At 42.0% G+C, this 11,640-nt stretch overlaps 1 protein-coding gene across 3 annotated transcripts in view; it reads left to right on the top strand.

Annotated features, from left to right (window-relative positions):
* Positions 1-10,844, top strand: part of MC5R (melanocortin 5 receptor) — a 48,276-nt gene extending 37,432 nt beyond the window's left edge. The window contains exons 1-2 of one of the 3 annotated variants that reach the window (XM_019524822.1): positions 8,562-8,779; positions 9,651-10,844. In XM_019524822.1, coding sequence (XP_019380367.1) covers positions 9,737-10,714 — 978 coding nt within the window. In that variant the 5' untranslated portion in view covers positions 8,562-8,779; positions 9,651-9,736 and the 3' untranslated portion in view covers positions 10,715-10,844. Of the gene's footprint in view, positions 1-8,561; positions 8,788-9,650 lie in introns of those variants that run through there. The other 2 variants (XM_019524807.1, XM_019524815.1) reach the window with 2 other exon arrangements.
* Positions 10,845-11,640: the final 796 nt, after the last annotated feature.

Below are 11,640 nucleotides of genomic sequence, written 5' to 3'. Positions count from 1 at the left end.
CAAGGCCCCCCCCCCCCCCACAGCCCTCCCGACTTGATCGGCCACAGGGGGACCCCAGTTGCCCCTCCCAGACCCAGGAGGCACCAGTTACTGACCTGTGAGAGGGCCCCCCAGCGTGCTCACTGGTGGATCCAGAAGTGGACCAGAATTGCTTCTGGTCCACTTCCGGGTCTGCTACCAAGTGCACTGGGGAGCTCACCGCACTTCTGTGGGACACTCCACGTGCCCCAGCATTGCAGCATTCACGAGCTACACTGGTACTTAGAGGTATGTAGAAAAAACATTTAAAGCTGTATCTATGTCCGAATCTCCAAATCTTTCTGAATCTCTCTGAATCAATTCAGAGAGATTAAAGGGTCCTCTGATTCAATTTGGATTTGGAGATTCGGCCACCGAATCAGGCTGAATCTCTGCTGAATCGAATCAGGGACTGAAGATTTGCACAGCCCTACTGCTTAGCTGTTTATTACAGTTCCCTTAAATAGATTAAATCTACCAGTAAATAACAAGGTTTCATCCATCCTATAACCTTCCAAATTGAGTATGAACAACAACCTCCTAGCACATCCTCCTTTCTTTAAATAAAGGCAATCTTTGTGAGAGGAAAGGATTTTGTGCATGATCTCTTTTATTGGACCAACTGCAGGCTGGGTCCAAGCTTTTGAATGCAAGCCATTCTTCTTCAGGCCTACATTCCAAACAATCCTGATCATTCAGTTGGTCCAATAAAAAATCACTCACAGTAATCCTTGGATCATGTGCATTTCCTGGACCACCACAGCTAGAAAATCAATTCAGCACTACCACAACATGTTAGACAACCTTTCCTACTCATTCTTGGCAGCATTTTGGATGGCACCCTACAAACCACATATATAAAAAATCCATATACCACCACACTAAAGTCCACAAGACCAGCAATCATTCCAAGTACACCAAAAAGCTGCAATCTATTGTTAGGCCCTTGGATAGATACCACCACATCTGAGGAGAGCAATAATGATGCCCACCTGGCCAGTCTAAAATCTGCCTTTATATTACAAGAACCTTCCAATGGAGAAATAAACTGGAGGTTTGAAAGAGCTATCCAGATACATCACACTTACTTGCTACAAAACTGAAAAACCCTCCTGTGACTGCACACATCTGGTAGTCACCTACCACCCTACACTGGAACTTATCAGAAGAATCACCAAACAATTATAGCCAATACTCAACAAAGATCAGATGTTGAGAGAAATATTTCTAGCCCTTTTGCTCCCAGCTTTCAAACAACCCCTTAACCTTGCCCAACTCCTCATCAGAAGTAAACTCCCCAACAGACTACTCAACAGACATTAAATGGGATACAGCTTTGCCTTAACAATAGCTGCTTAACAGGTCAATGTATCCATTGCTACTACCATTATTTTGCAATGAACCCATCAGACTCTATTGATCCTACACATGCCTTTCCCAAAATGTGATATATCTGAGCCAATGCACTTAACCCTCTCATGGTAAGTATGTGGGTGCAACTAAACAGCAACTACGAACCTGAATGAACTCTCACAGAAAAACCAGAAAGGACAGAGACACACTTATATCAGTAGGAACACATTTTTTCACAGAAAAATCACGCCCTTTCAGACCTGGCTATCCTCGTGCTTAAAGGAAATCTATTTAACACCTTTACAAGGCAAACTTGGGAACAAAAATTCATAAGCTGGCCAGACACTAAGAGCCAATGACTTAACACTGATATTGGTTTTATGACACACAATAACTTAACTGATTCCTGATTTCTTCCTGCACATGAAAGATCAGAATGACCCTTATCCCTTTTGATAGGCCTTGATCTCCCAGTATTCAGCCTATTTTCTGCTAAATGTTTGGCTGTTACCCCTGGGAATTTCTCTCCCTCTTTTGCAATTGGTTTTGACAAATCTGTGCTGGCTTTTACTGCTCAAATCAGATGACGAATGTCTTTCATGCAAAACTTTGTATCTTTATCCCAACTGTCCAGCAGATTCAAGAAAAGATACCTCCTCAAAAATCCCTGCCTTTCACCCTTTTCATTCTTCATGTTTACACTGGAAATCTATCTATCTATCTATCTATCTATCTGGGGTGGCCTCATAATAAAGAACCAAATCAACATACTAACACATCATATTAGATCATTGGAGGGATAGCCATGGATCTCCAGCCCTTGGAAAAGCTTTCAGAAGACGTACTTAATTATCATGCAAAAAAGTATTGAATGGGAAGGGAGGTTGCCTTCCTGTTCTGGCAGTCTCACTGGTGGGAAGGTGCTACAAGAAAGAAGTTTTGGAATGGTTCTCTGCTACCTTGGTGGGAAGGAAAAATTGAAATAGTATCCCTTTCACTGTAGCTTCCCCAGCACTTTCTGTTGCTGTTCTTCCACTCCTAGCTCCTGCTCTACTAAAACTGGCATAGGCATTAGTGGATGGCTGGAGAAGATCTCCAGTCTCTTGTGCCATCACTATTCCTGGCAGGAAGCCCTTCTATTACACTTCATTTCCTTCCAATATTACAGTAATTTCTCCTCTTAGGGCCTCTTCCTTTTGAAATCACTAACAAATTCCTAGTGATTTTAACAGGAATAGGATGGCCTTTGTGCTCCTGTTGGTTATGCAATTTGACATGCTACATAAATTAAAAATTAAGCCCTTTTTTTCCAAAAGGTCAAATGCATCTTTTGTGCAAGGTATAAGAACATCTTCCAATGCGTGGAACAAGAATCCAAAAGCTACTGGTTCAAAATCTGTGTATGTTGGACCTCTCATTACCCTAACGGGTGACAACTAAATCAACCAGCCTGCTGTGCGAATGATCTCTTGTAATCAGTTGGTCTACTGCAAGTATTAAAAGGAACAATGAAAGCTATTGTAAATGCAGCTAAGCTGAGATGTAAGGAATATTTTCAAGGGAAAACCAAATGTACAGAGGAATTTGTAAATGTAAAGATTAGGAGAATTAAAAAAAGACAAAGTAATAAATAATTAGACAACTAGAAGAAAATAATTGGCAGTGAGAAGAGCACAGTGTTTGTACTGTTATTGGAACAATTATAAATAGTGATTGGAAGTGATTCCTCTTAGGAATCTTATTTCCAAGGGACACAAAAGTAGGTAAAAAATTATGCAGAAAGCATAAAACAGGCAAAATATCTTGTACATGAAAAAACAAACTAGAAAAAGGCAAGCAAGAAAGCAAACAAGCCTCAGTATTCCTGCCTTAGACGCTGGGATGAGAACTGTGAGATCACGCTGGAAACAGACAGTGCTAAAAACAACAAGGAGTCTTTGTGAGAACTCTGTGAGAGCCTTGTTTTTATTAACTAGCTATGTCTACACAGGTGAAACTGCTATGCAGTTTAAAATCAGCAGTAGTTAAAAAAAAAATTAAACACAGTTGGAGGCCCAAACTGTGTTAAACTTCTAAATTGTATTTTTAACCTTGCTAAAGCACAAATTGGCATGACTTATATTGACTGGCCTGTGTTATATAAACAAAGTACGTGACAATTTTTTACTTGTACATTTGTTAACTGTTGTTGTTTCAGCTCTGTAGATAAGGCCACAGGCTACTTACTAGGTCAACCTGTAGCAAGATTCTTATAAAAATAATTCTGGGTTCATAATGATCAGGCAAAACATGCTGGAGTTGTTTCCACAATAGGTATTAAAAAAATATTGTGCTACTAGCACAGTTCTGATCCCAAAGTGCATAGTGCCTGTCATAATTCTCCCACAACCAGCTCCCCATTGCCTCCTTAAAAGAACAGATGAAAGGACATTGGAATCAAATAATGCAATTTAACCATTGAGTTAAGACACCAATGCACCTTTCTGGATTTATTTTTTCTGGAGAAAGTGAGTAAGAATAACACCGTGACCAATTGTCATTTCGTAATTCACTGAGACCTACAGATGATACTGGTACAGTGGGGGTGGTTAAATCAAATACAATGGATATGCAGATGACTGCACAGGATTAAATGAGATAAGTGTCCTTTGGTACCACACAGTGCATAAATCAGTTTGCTGTTGCACCTTCATTTCATTACCCTTGTTGCCTACCAAAGTGGTTTCTAGGTATTGGCCTACAGTTATCCATATGCATATGATTCCTCATAGTTCTGACAGTGTTGACTATGGTGGCCACGCCCAGGCAACAGTCCTGAATGACTAGCTAAGTTATGAATGAGGCATTGGGTGTATCTACACATTGCTGTATGGTGATTTTGCTTCTGTGCCATGCTTTAGTACTTCCAAAAGGAGGTACTAAAGCACGGCGCAGTATGGGTGGTTACTGCGCAGTGTGGGTTAGATTTTGCTGCTACATTGCTGTAGTGTTGCTGTAGTAACCAGGGAGTGCGCCACTATGGTGACGTAGCTGGTGATCATGTGTAGACCCACGTGATCACTATGTCACTGTAGTGCGCCATATGCATATCAGGATGAGCCTGATTCTATCAACAAAGTCACTAACAGAAGAATCCATGGGGCACGTTCCCATGACTGCGCACATGCAGGGGTGTGCATTTTCTGTACGACAAATAGCAGTGGCACATATTTGTTCCGCTGCTATTTGTCCCAGGGCATGCCCCTGCATGTTGCAAAGGATGCATGGCATATGGCAAAGGGACCAGGGTGGGGCAGGGAAGGCTGGGGCCAGCACCAGCTGCCTTACCTGGGGTGCTGGGGGGGCCTCTCGGGGCATCAGTGGTGCTGAGCCAGTGGCTTGGAGCCTGGATGACAGCCAGAGTTTGGCTCTAGCCGACCTGGATCCAGTTTCTGGTGGTGCACACTGCTGCCACATGTGCTGCCCTGCTTTTTTTAGCAGAGGGTTTGTTTTTTTTTGACACTAGGATCTCCTGGTGTCAAAAAACCCTGCCACACTATAAATTAACGGTGTGGTACATGACTGTATGTATGCCACATGCAGTCTGCAGTGCCACATGCAGTCTGAGGTGCTGCAAACTGTACACATATGCTCACGGGGACATGCCCATGAAGGTCAACAGTAGCTGAGGTATTAGCACACTGGAATTCTGATCCACATTAAGAGTTATGTCACAGACTATATCCATATTGGTTAGACAGCACACTTCTTAGGGTGCTGAGGTCATTTGGGTGACAACTATGGACTGCAGCCCTAACCCTGTTAGTTGTTTCAGTGGACAACTGGAGTCCTGGACAAAGGAAAGAGAGTGTCTGTTGTGCTGTGCAAGCCATCATGTGCTAGGATCGTGAGTAGCAGCGAGTTATGACCACTCTACTTTACCTCTACTCAGAAAATATGATACAAGTATATTAACACATAATATGTTATATAAGGTAATAATATAGTATAATAATGTCACCAGAAACCCAGGTTGGAGGATCTTCTTGACATTTCTACTTGAATATTTAGACATACTAAACACAATTTGATGTAGCAAGATGGCACAAGTCAGATAATTATTGTGATATGACCTCTCAGACAGTAAAAAAGGAAACCTTCCCTCTCCTGGGTGAGGGTTTTGCAGCTCCTTGCCTTAAAATGTGTCTCTCAGGTTAGTTTTAGAGAAAACCCAGGTGCCTCATTTTTAGAGGAACTTCTCAGAGTCTGCTGCTGCTTCCTTCATAGTAAATGACACCATTGCCATTGGCTTCAGTGGGAGCAGCAGCAGGCAAAATTCATGCCCTGGCTTTATGAAGTTATGCACAGACTATAAGTATTACTTACTCAGAGACGGAATGAATCAAACCATTGCTCCATAATCTCCATGGGACAGGTACATGTCCTATATGTCTGCACAACATCCAGTGCAATGAGGCCTGATTCTGACTGGATTCTTTGGGCACTTCCACAGTGTAAATACTACCAGCAGTAAAGGAAAACCTACTGTGCATAACCATCAGATGCTGATTTAACTAAAACACTGGAAATTCTTTGTGATACAGATCTAAATGAAACAGGCGTTCCACTGTAGAACTTCTTTAATTTGTAGTACATGGAACTGAAAATGTGCCAAAATGGATAATGTGCCCTGCTTGTTAGCACAATAAAATTTGTGCTGAGTCCAGTATTGCTAGATGTTCTTTAACAAAACTGAATTTACAGAAGGTATTTTAGACTGATGCATTCTGTGGGTAAAATAATCTTGCGGACCATTGGCTTAAGTTCAGGTTCAAACCTTGCACTGATTAATAGCTGATTAGCTTCTTATGTATAGAGTGAATCTGATGGTCTCTGTGCTCATTTCAAGCCTGACCCAAAGATTATGGAAGCCATTTGAAGTATTTTCTTTCACTTCAGTGGACTTTTTTTTTATGCCTTCACTCCTTTGCCACTTCGCAAGGACTGATAGTTGTCCAAAACGAAAAGCCATGTCCAAAACAGAAAGCCGTGGAAGCAGCATCGAGACTAAGCTCTAAGCTAGTTTTTGTTCCAGTTCTGAATACGCATATTTTGATTTTGCAGCTTATGGTGGAAAGTTCAGGTTCCAGTCAATTGTGTTCACTAGACTCTGGGCTATCAAGCTGCAGGGTTGTGGTTTGATGGCCGGCATGGATAGCAGACTTGGCTGCTACATTAGCCAAGAGCACAAGCTATTATTGTTGTTTATTTTATGAATTACAATAGCATCTAGAGGCTTTAACTGTGGTTAGGGGTTTTATTTTACTTGACAGTGAGCCTTGCAGACCTTACAATATCTATAAACAAGAAAGAAAGGAATATTATCATCCCTAATGTGCAGGTAGGGAACTGAGGTACAGACAGATTATGGGGCTTGTTCAAGGTCACCCAGAAAAACTCAGGTTGAGGTGGAACCTGAGTTTAATGCAAGTCTCTTGGGTCTATGTCTACCCCTTTAACATATCTTATCCAGCAGCCTAATTTCTACTTACAGAACAGATTATTTGTCCAGAAGGGGCTGTCTTGGCCCTACCCTTGCAAGATGATGACTCCTAGAAAGCCCCACCCCCATAGCACTACCCACTTGATCTCCCCCAAACCAGAGGGAGCTACTAGGCAAAGTATGAAGGAGGTGTTCATCCTTTCTTTTTGCCATTCTGATTAGTGATGGTATGACTTTTAATCTAATTTCAGCTGCCCTTGACAGGGAATATGAACCAGACATTAGGTATTAACAATAAAAAAGAAATGTAACAAAATTACTCTCCTTCCACCTGTTTTGAAATACAGGTTTCCTTTGATTTATGCTGTACATGCGTTCCTGGAGAAGGGAACATAAATTAAATTCACATAAAGCAGGGGCGGGCAATTATTTCAGGTGGAGGACCGCTTGCTGAGTTTTGGCAAGCCATTGAGGGCCGCAGGACAGGCAGCCAGGGGCAGATAACTATTCATTTTCTAAATTTTTTAGGAGCCCCATGCGCCAGATAGAATGGCTTGGCGGGCTGCATCCAGCCTGTGGGCCACATTTTGCCCACCCCTGGCATAAAGTGAACACACTTTACAATGTAATGAATAGGAATAGGCTCCCATGGCAGTGAGGGAGGAGGGAGGGAGCGAGGCTGGGACTAGGGAAGGGACGGGGGGGGGAGGAGTGCCACTCCCAGGGCTGCACAAGGCAGCAAAGCAGAGGGAACAGAGCAGCACTCACCCCAGCCCTGGCTGCAGCGGCCCTGGGAGTGGCCAATGTCAGCTGCCTGCAGCTGCTGGGCTGCACCATGCACCGCCTGTCCCCACTCACCTCTGCTCCTGGGCTGTGCCATGCCCTGGTGCAAGCAGCTAGTGTCAGCTGCTCCCAGGGCCACTGTAGCCATGGCTGGGGTGAGTGCTGTGCCTTGTGCCACCTGGGGCTCTGCTTGCCTGCACTCACCCCAGCCTCTGCTGAAGCATCCCCGGGAACAGCCAACACCAGCTGCCTGCACCACGGTGCTGTCCAGCCCAGGAGCTGGGGTGAGCTTGGGTGTGGGGGGACAGGTGGTGCACAGTTCAGCCCAGTGGCTGCAGGCAGCTGGTGCTGGCTGCTCCTGGGGCCAGGATGACTGGGGCCATGGCCCTTTCCCCTCCCCCCACAGACTTACCTGTTTGGGCAGGGGGGCATTTATGCTGATCGCATACAAGCCAATTTACCTTGCATATAATGAATTATGGGTCTAAATATATGCTCATTGCATAGAGTGAATTTGCATATAAAGAACCCGCTTAAATCAAGGGAAACCTGTACCAGTGTCAGATTTGGATAGATTGAATAGATTTGGTTTCACCCAGTGCGAACAGTAACTTCAAAAGAAGAAAAAACAAGTATGTAAAATAACTTTGCAACCAAACAAGCCTGGCAATAAACTGGAAAATTTGTTGTTTTCCAAAATAGATAAAAAGGGAAGGGGCTGAAATAAAAAAACAAACAGCGTGGGAGTGAATTCTGGATCCGAAACGCCTTCTAAGAGTAAAAGCAAAGAAACTGCTCTACAAATCTGAGTCACTAGGTGGGGCTAAGAACCCAATCCTTCCCTTCGGAAATGCATGAGAAGACAAGTTAGGGGCAAGCAAAGGGAAGGAGGAGTCGGGGATTGAGCACTGAAGTCATTAACTCCCTCAAGCTATATAAAGGCAGTTGCACAGTAAGTAATTTATGCTTAGGCAGCCTTGGCTCGATGGATTTGCACATTCCTTTTAATTTGTGATGGCATCAGCTCCTACCAAAGCATCATCAGCTCCTGATGTTGGATGCACAGGGGAGCTGAAACTTCTGACAGGCTGAAGAAAAAGGTGCAGAATATGAAGAGAAATAGGATCTGAAGGAAGAGTCCTGGTAAATAGGTACAGCTGCTTCTTAATTGTAAATAAAAAGATACCTTTTCAGACTGAGCATAATTGAACTTAAAAAGCCATTCCATTTTATGTGCATCGAGTCACTGACATTAAATTAAATATATTCTGCTTATTAAGGTTTGTATTGCTTTTTGAATGCCTTTAATGCTGAAAGAGCCTTTGTTGAAAATGTCCACAATTTGACTGGAAGTCCATAGTATTCATGACAGTAATTTTACCCTGTGACACTCCTGGCCAAATTAAAATATTTAAATCCTAAGTACAAGAGATGAGAACATTATGAATCCTGGAAAATAAGGATTTGCCTCATTTTCATAGTACTACCTGAGCAGCTAAACTGTTGATAATACAGTTCATACAAACTTGAGAAGTACAAAGTTCAGGAATATATTTAAATCTTTTGATTAAAAAGCTCAGCCCTTAATTCTTGCAGGAATTCAAATGTTGTTTAATTACAGTCAAGTGAGCAGATACAGCCTGATTTCAGTCACGAAAATCGTATTTGTATGGGTTCAAGGCTGCCAGGGTTGAGACATAGGTCAGATATTATTTGTTGTTCTGTTTTCACCACAATTTCCAGAGAACTGTGCTAGCTTCGGGGAAAGACAATTAGAATAAAACAAAGGTGTGAGGAAAAAGAAGGGGAATGAAACTCTTTGATTTTAGTTTCACCATGAGCAGGGATAGTTGGAAAAAACTCTTTTTGTGTGATAGGTTAATTAAGAATAAACAGACAGAATGTAGAACAGTCAGGAGCTGAACATGCCAAGTTAAATAGAAATATTTGACTCTATCTGATATTTGTTTTGTCAACTCCTGCCTGTTCTTGTCGTGTCCTGATTTTTTGGCAGGGTCTCTTGCCGTTCTGGAAAATGCATTTACCACCCTCCTTTACAACAAGTCCCTCGGAAGGAACAGAACACATTTACCTCCAGAGATGAATACATCTTACCAGCTATACATTCCAGAACTTAACTTGAGTACCTTTGGCAACAACTTTACGGTTCCCACTGTCAAGAGCAAGTCATCACCATGTGAGCAGGTGGTCATTGCAGCAGAGGTGTTTCTGGCACTTGGCATTGTAAGCCTTCTTGAGAACATCTTAGTCATCTGTGCAATAGTTAAGAATAAGAACTTGCATTCGCCCATGTATTTCTTTGTGTGCAGCTTAGCAGTAGCTGACATGCTGGTCAGTGTGTCTAATGCTTGGGAGACCATAACAATATATTTAATAAACAATAGGCATCTAATTATGGAAGATGCCTTTGTACGTCATATAGACAATGTTTTTGATTCAATGATCTGCATATCTGTGGTGGCTTCCATGTGCAGTTTGCTTGCTATAGCAGTAGACAGATATGTCACCATCTTCTATGCCCTACGTTATCACAACATCATGACAGTGAAAAGATCAGGGCTTATTATTGCATGCATATGGACCTTTTGCACTGGCTGTGGCATTATCTTCATTCTTTATTATGAATCAACTTATGTTATCATTTGTCTCATCACAATGTTTTTTACCATGTTATTCCTCATGGTTTCTCTGTACATACACATGTTTCTCCTGGCTCGCACTCATGTGAAGAGAATAGCAGCTCTGCCTGGATACAACTCTGTCCATCAAAGAACCAGCATGAAGGGAGCCATCACTTTGACCATGCTACTTGGCATTTTCATTGTTTGTTGGGCTCCATTTTTTCTTCACCTCATCCTGATGATTTCTTGCCCTCAGAACCTCTACTGTATTTGCTTCATGTCTCATTTCAACATGTACCTTATCCTCATCATGTGCAACTCTGTGATTGATCCTTTGATCTATGCCTTTCGTAGCCAGGAAATGCGGAAGACTTTTAAGGAGATTATTTGTTGCTACAGCTTGAGAATGGTCTGTGGGTTACCCAGCAAATATTAGGAAAACATGTATTTTTGAGTAAGAAACTAAAACCTGCAATTTTTTTCATCAAGAGAATTGTGAATCAAAATTGTTAGTAACTTGTCTGATTTCTGCTGAATGGACTATAAAAAACATCTTTCTACTTTTTGCTTGTCATGATGATGATTTTTCTTTTTCTTGGGAAATTACAAAGCTGTTTTTCTAGTTTAATTATGTGGTCTATTCCCCCCACCCCCTTCATGCACATCTATAACCCTGGCTGGCATTAATAGGAGTTACCCTATGCATGTGCATCAAAGGGACCATAGAAAATGTTGGCCCAGATTCAAGTCTCTGAAAGCAATGCATCTTTTACTCCTCAGTCTTCATAGGCTGGGGCTTGCATAGATTGGGTCTGGATAGGCTATTCCTATCTGCTCTAATGTGAAGCACAATGTACATAACCATATATACTAGCTTATGTGATGGTTAATGTGTTTTTTCTGGAGACAAGATGGCTTATTTCACTGTACAGAACAAACAGGTTTCTTGATAATTTAGTCATTGAACATAAAGTTAGAACAGTAACTGTGATTTAGCCATAAGGAAAGAAAATAATCCGTAGATGTAAGGATCCACAGTTTATAGCTGTCAGGTCTTGACTGACACAGATATAACTAAGAACTTCTGTACCAGCATGCAAACAAACACTAGCAATCTTGTAATCCAGTCATGACTGCAACAGTCACAAATGACGTATCACACAACCAGCCAAAGTAACTGCAGGAATTCCCAGTATGGATTATAGTATTTTGCAGCACAAATCCGTGTCTGCTCCAGCATCCCAATCACTGCATCTGTGAAAAAGGTTTATCATATGCCTCAGACTAAAGACAGAGCTAGTTATACATTTTTCAGGATGCAAAATGCTGTAGTAAACATATATATATATATATATATATATA

This window comes from Gavialis gangeticus, unplaced genomic scaffold (assembly GCF_001723915.1).
Source record: "Gavialis gangeticus isolate Ggan-Ray unplaced genomic scaffold, GavGan_comp1, whole genome shotgun sequence".
In the NCBI taxonomy this organism is placed as follows: Eukaryota; Metazoa; Chordata; order Crocodylia; family Gavialidae; genus Gavialis; species Gavialis gangeticus.
This window is presented reverse-complemented; position numbering and strand designations above follow the sequence as displayed.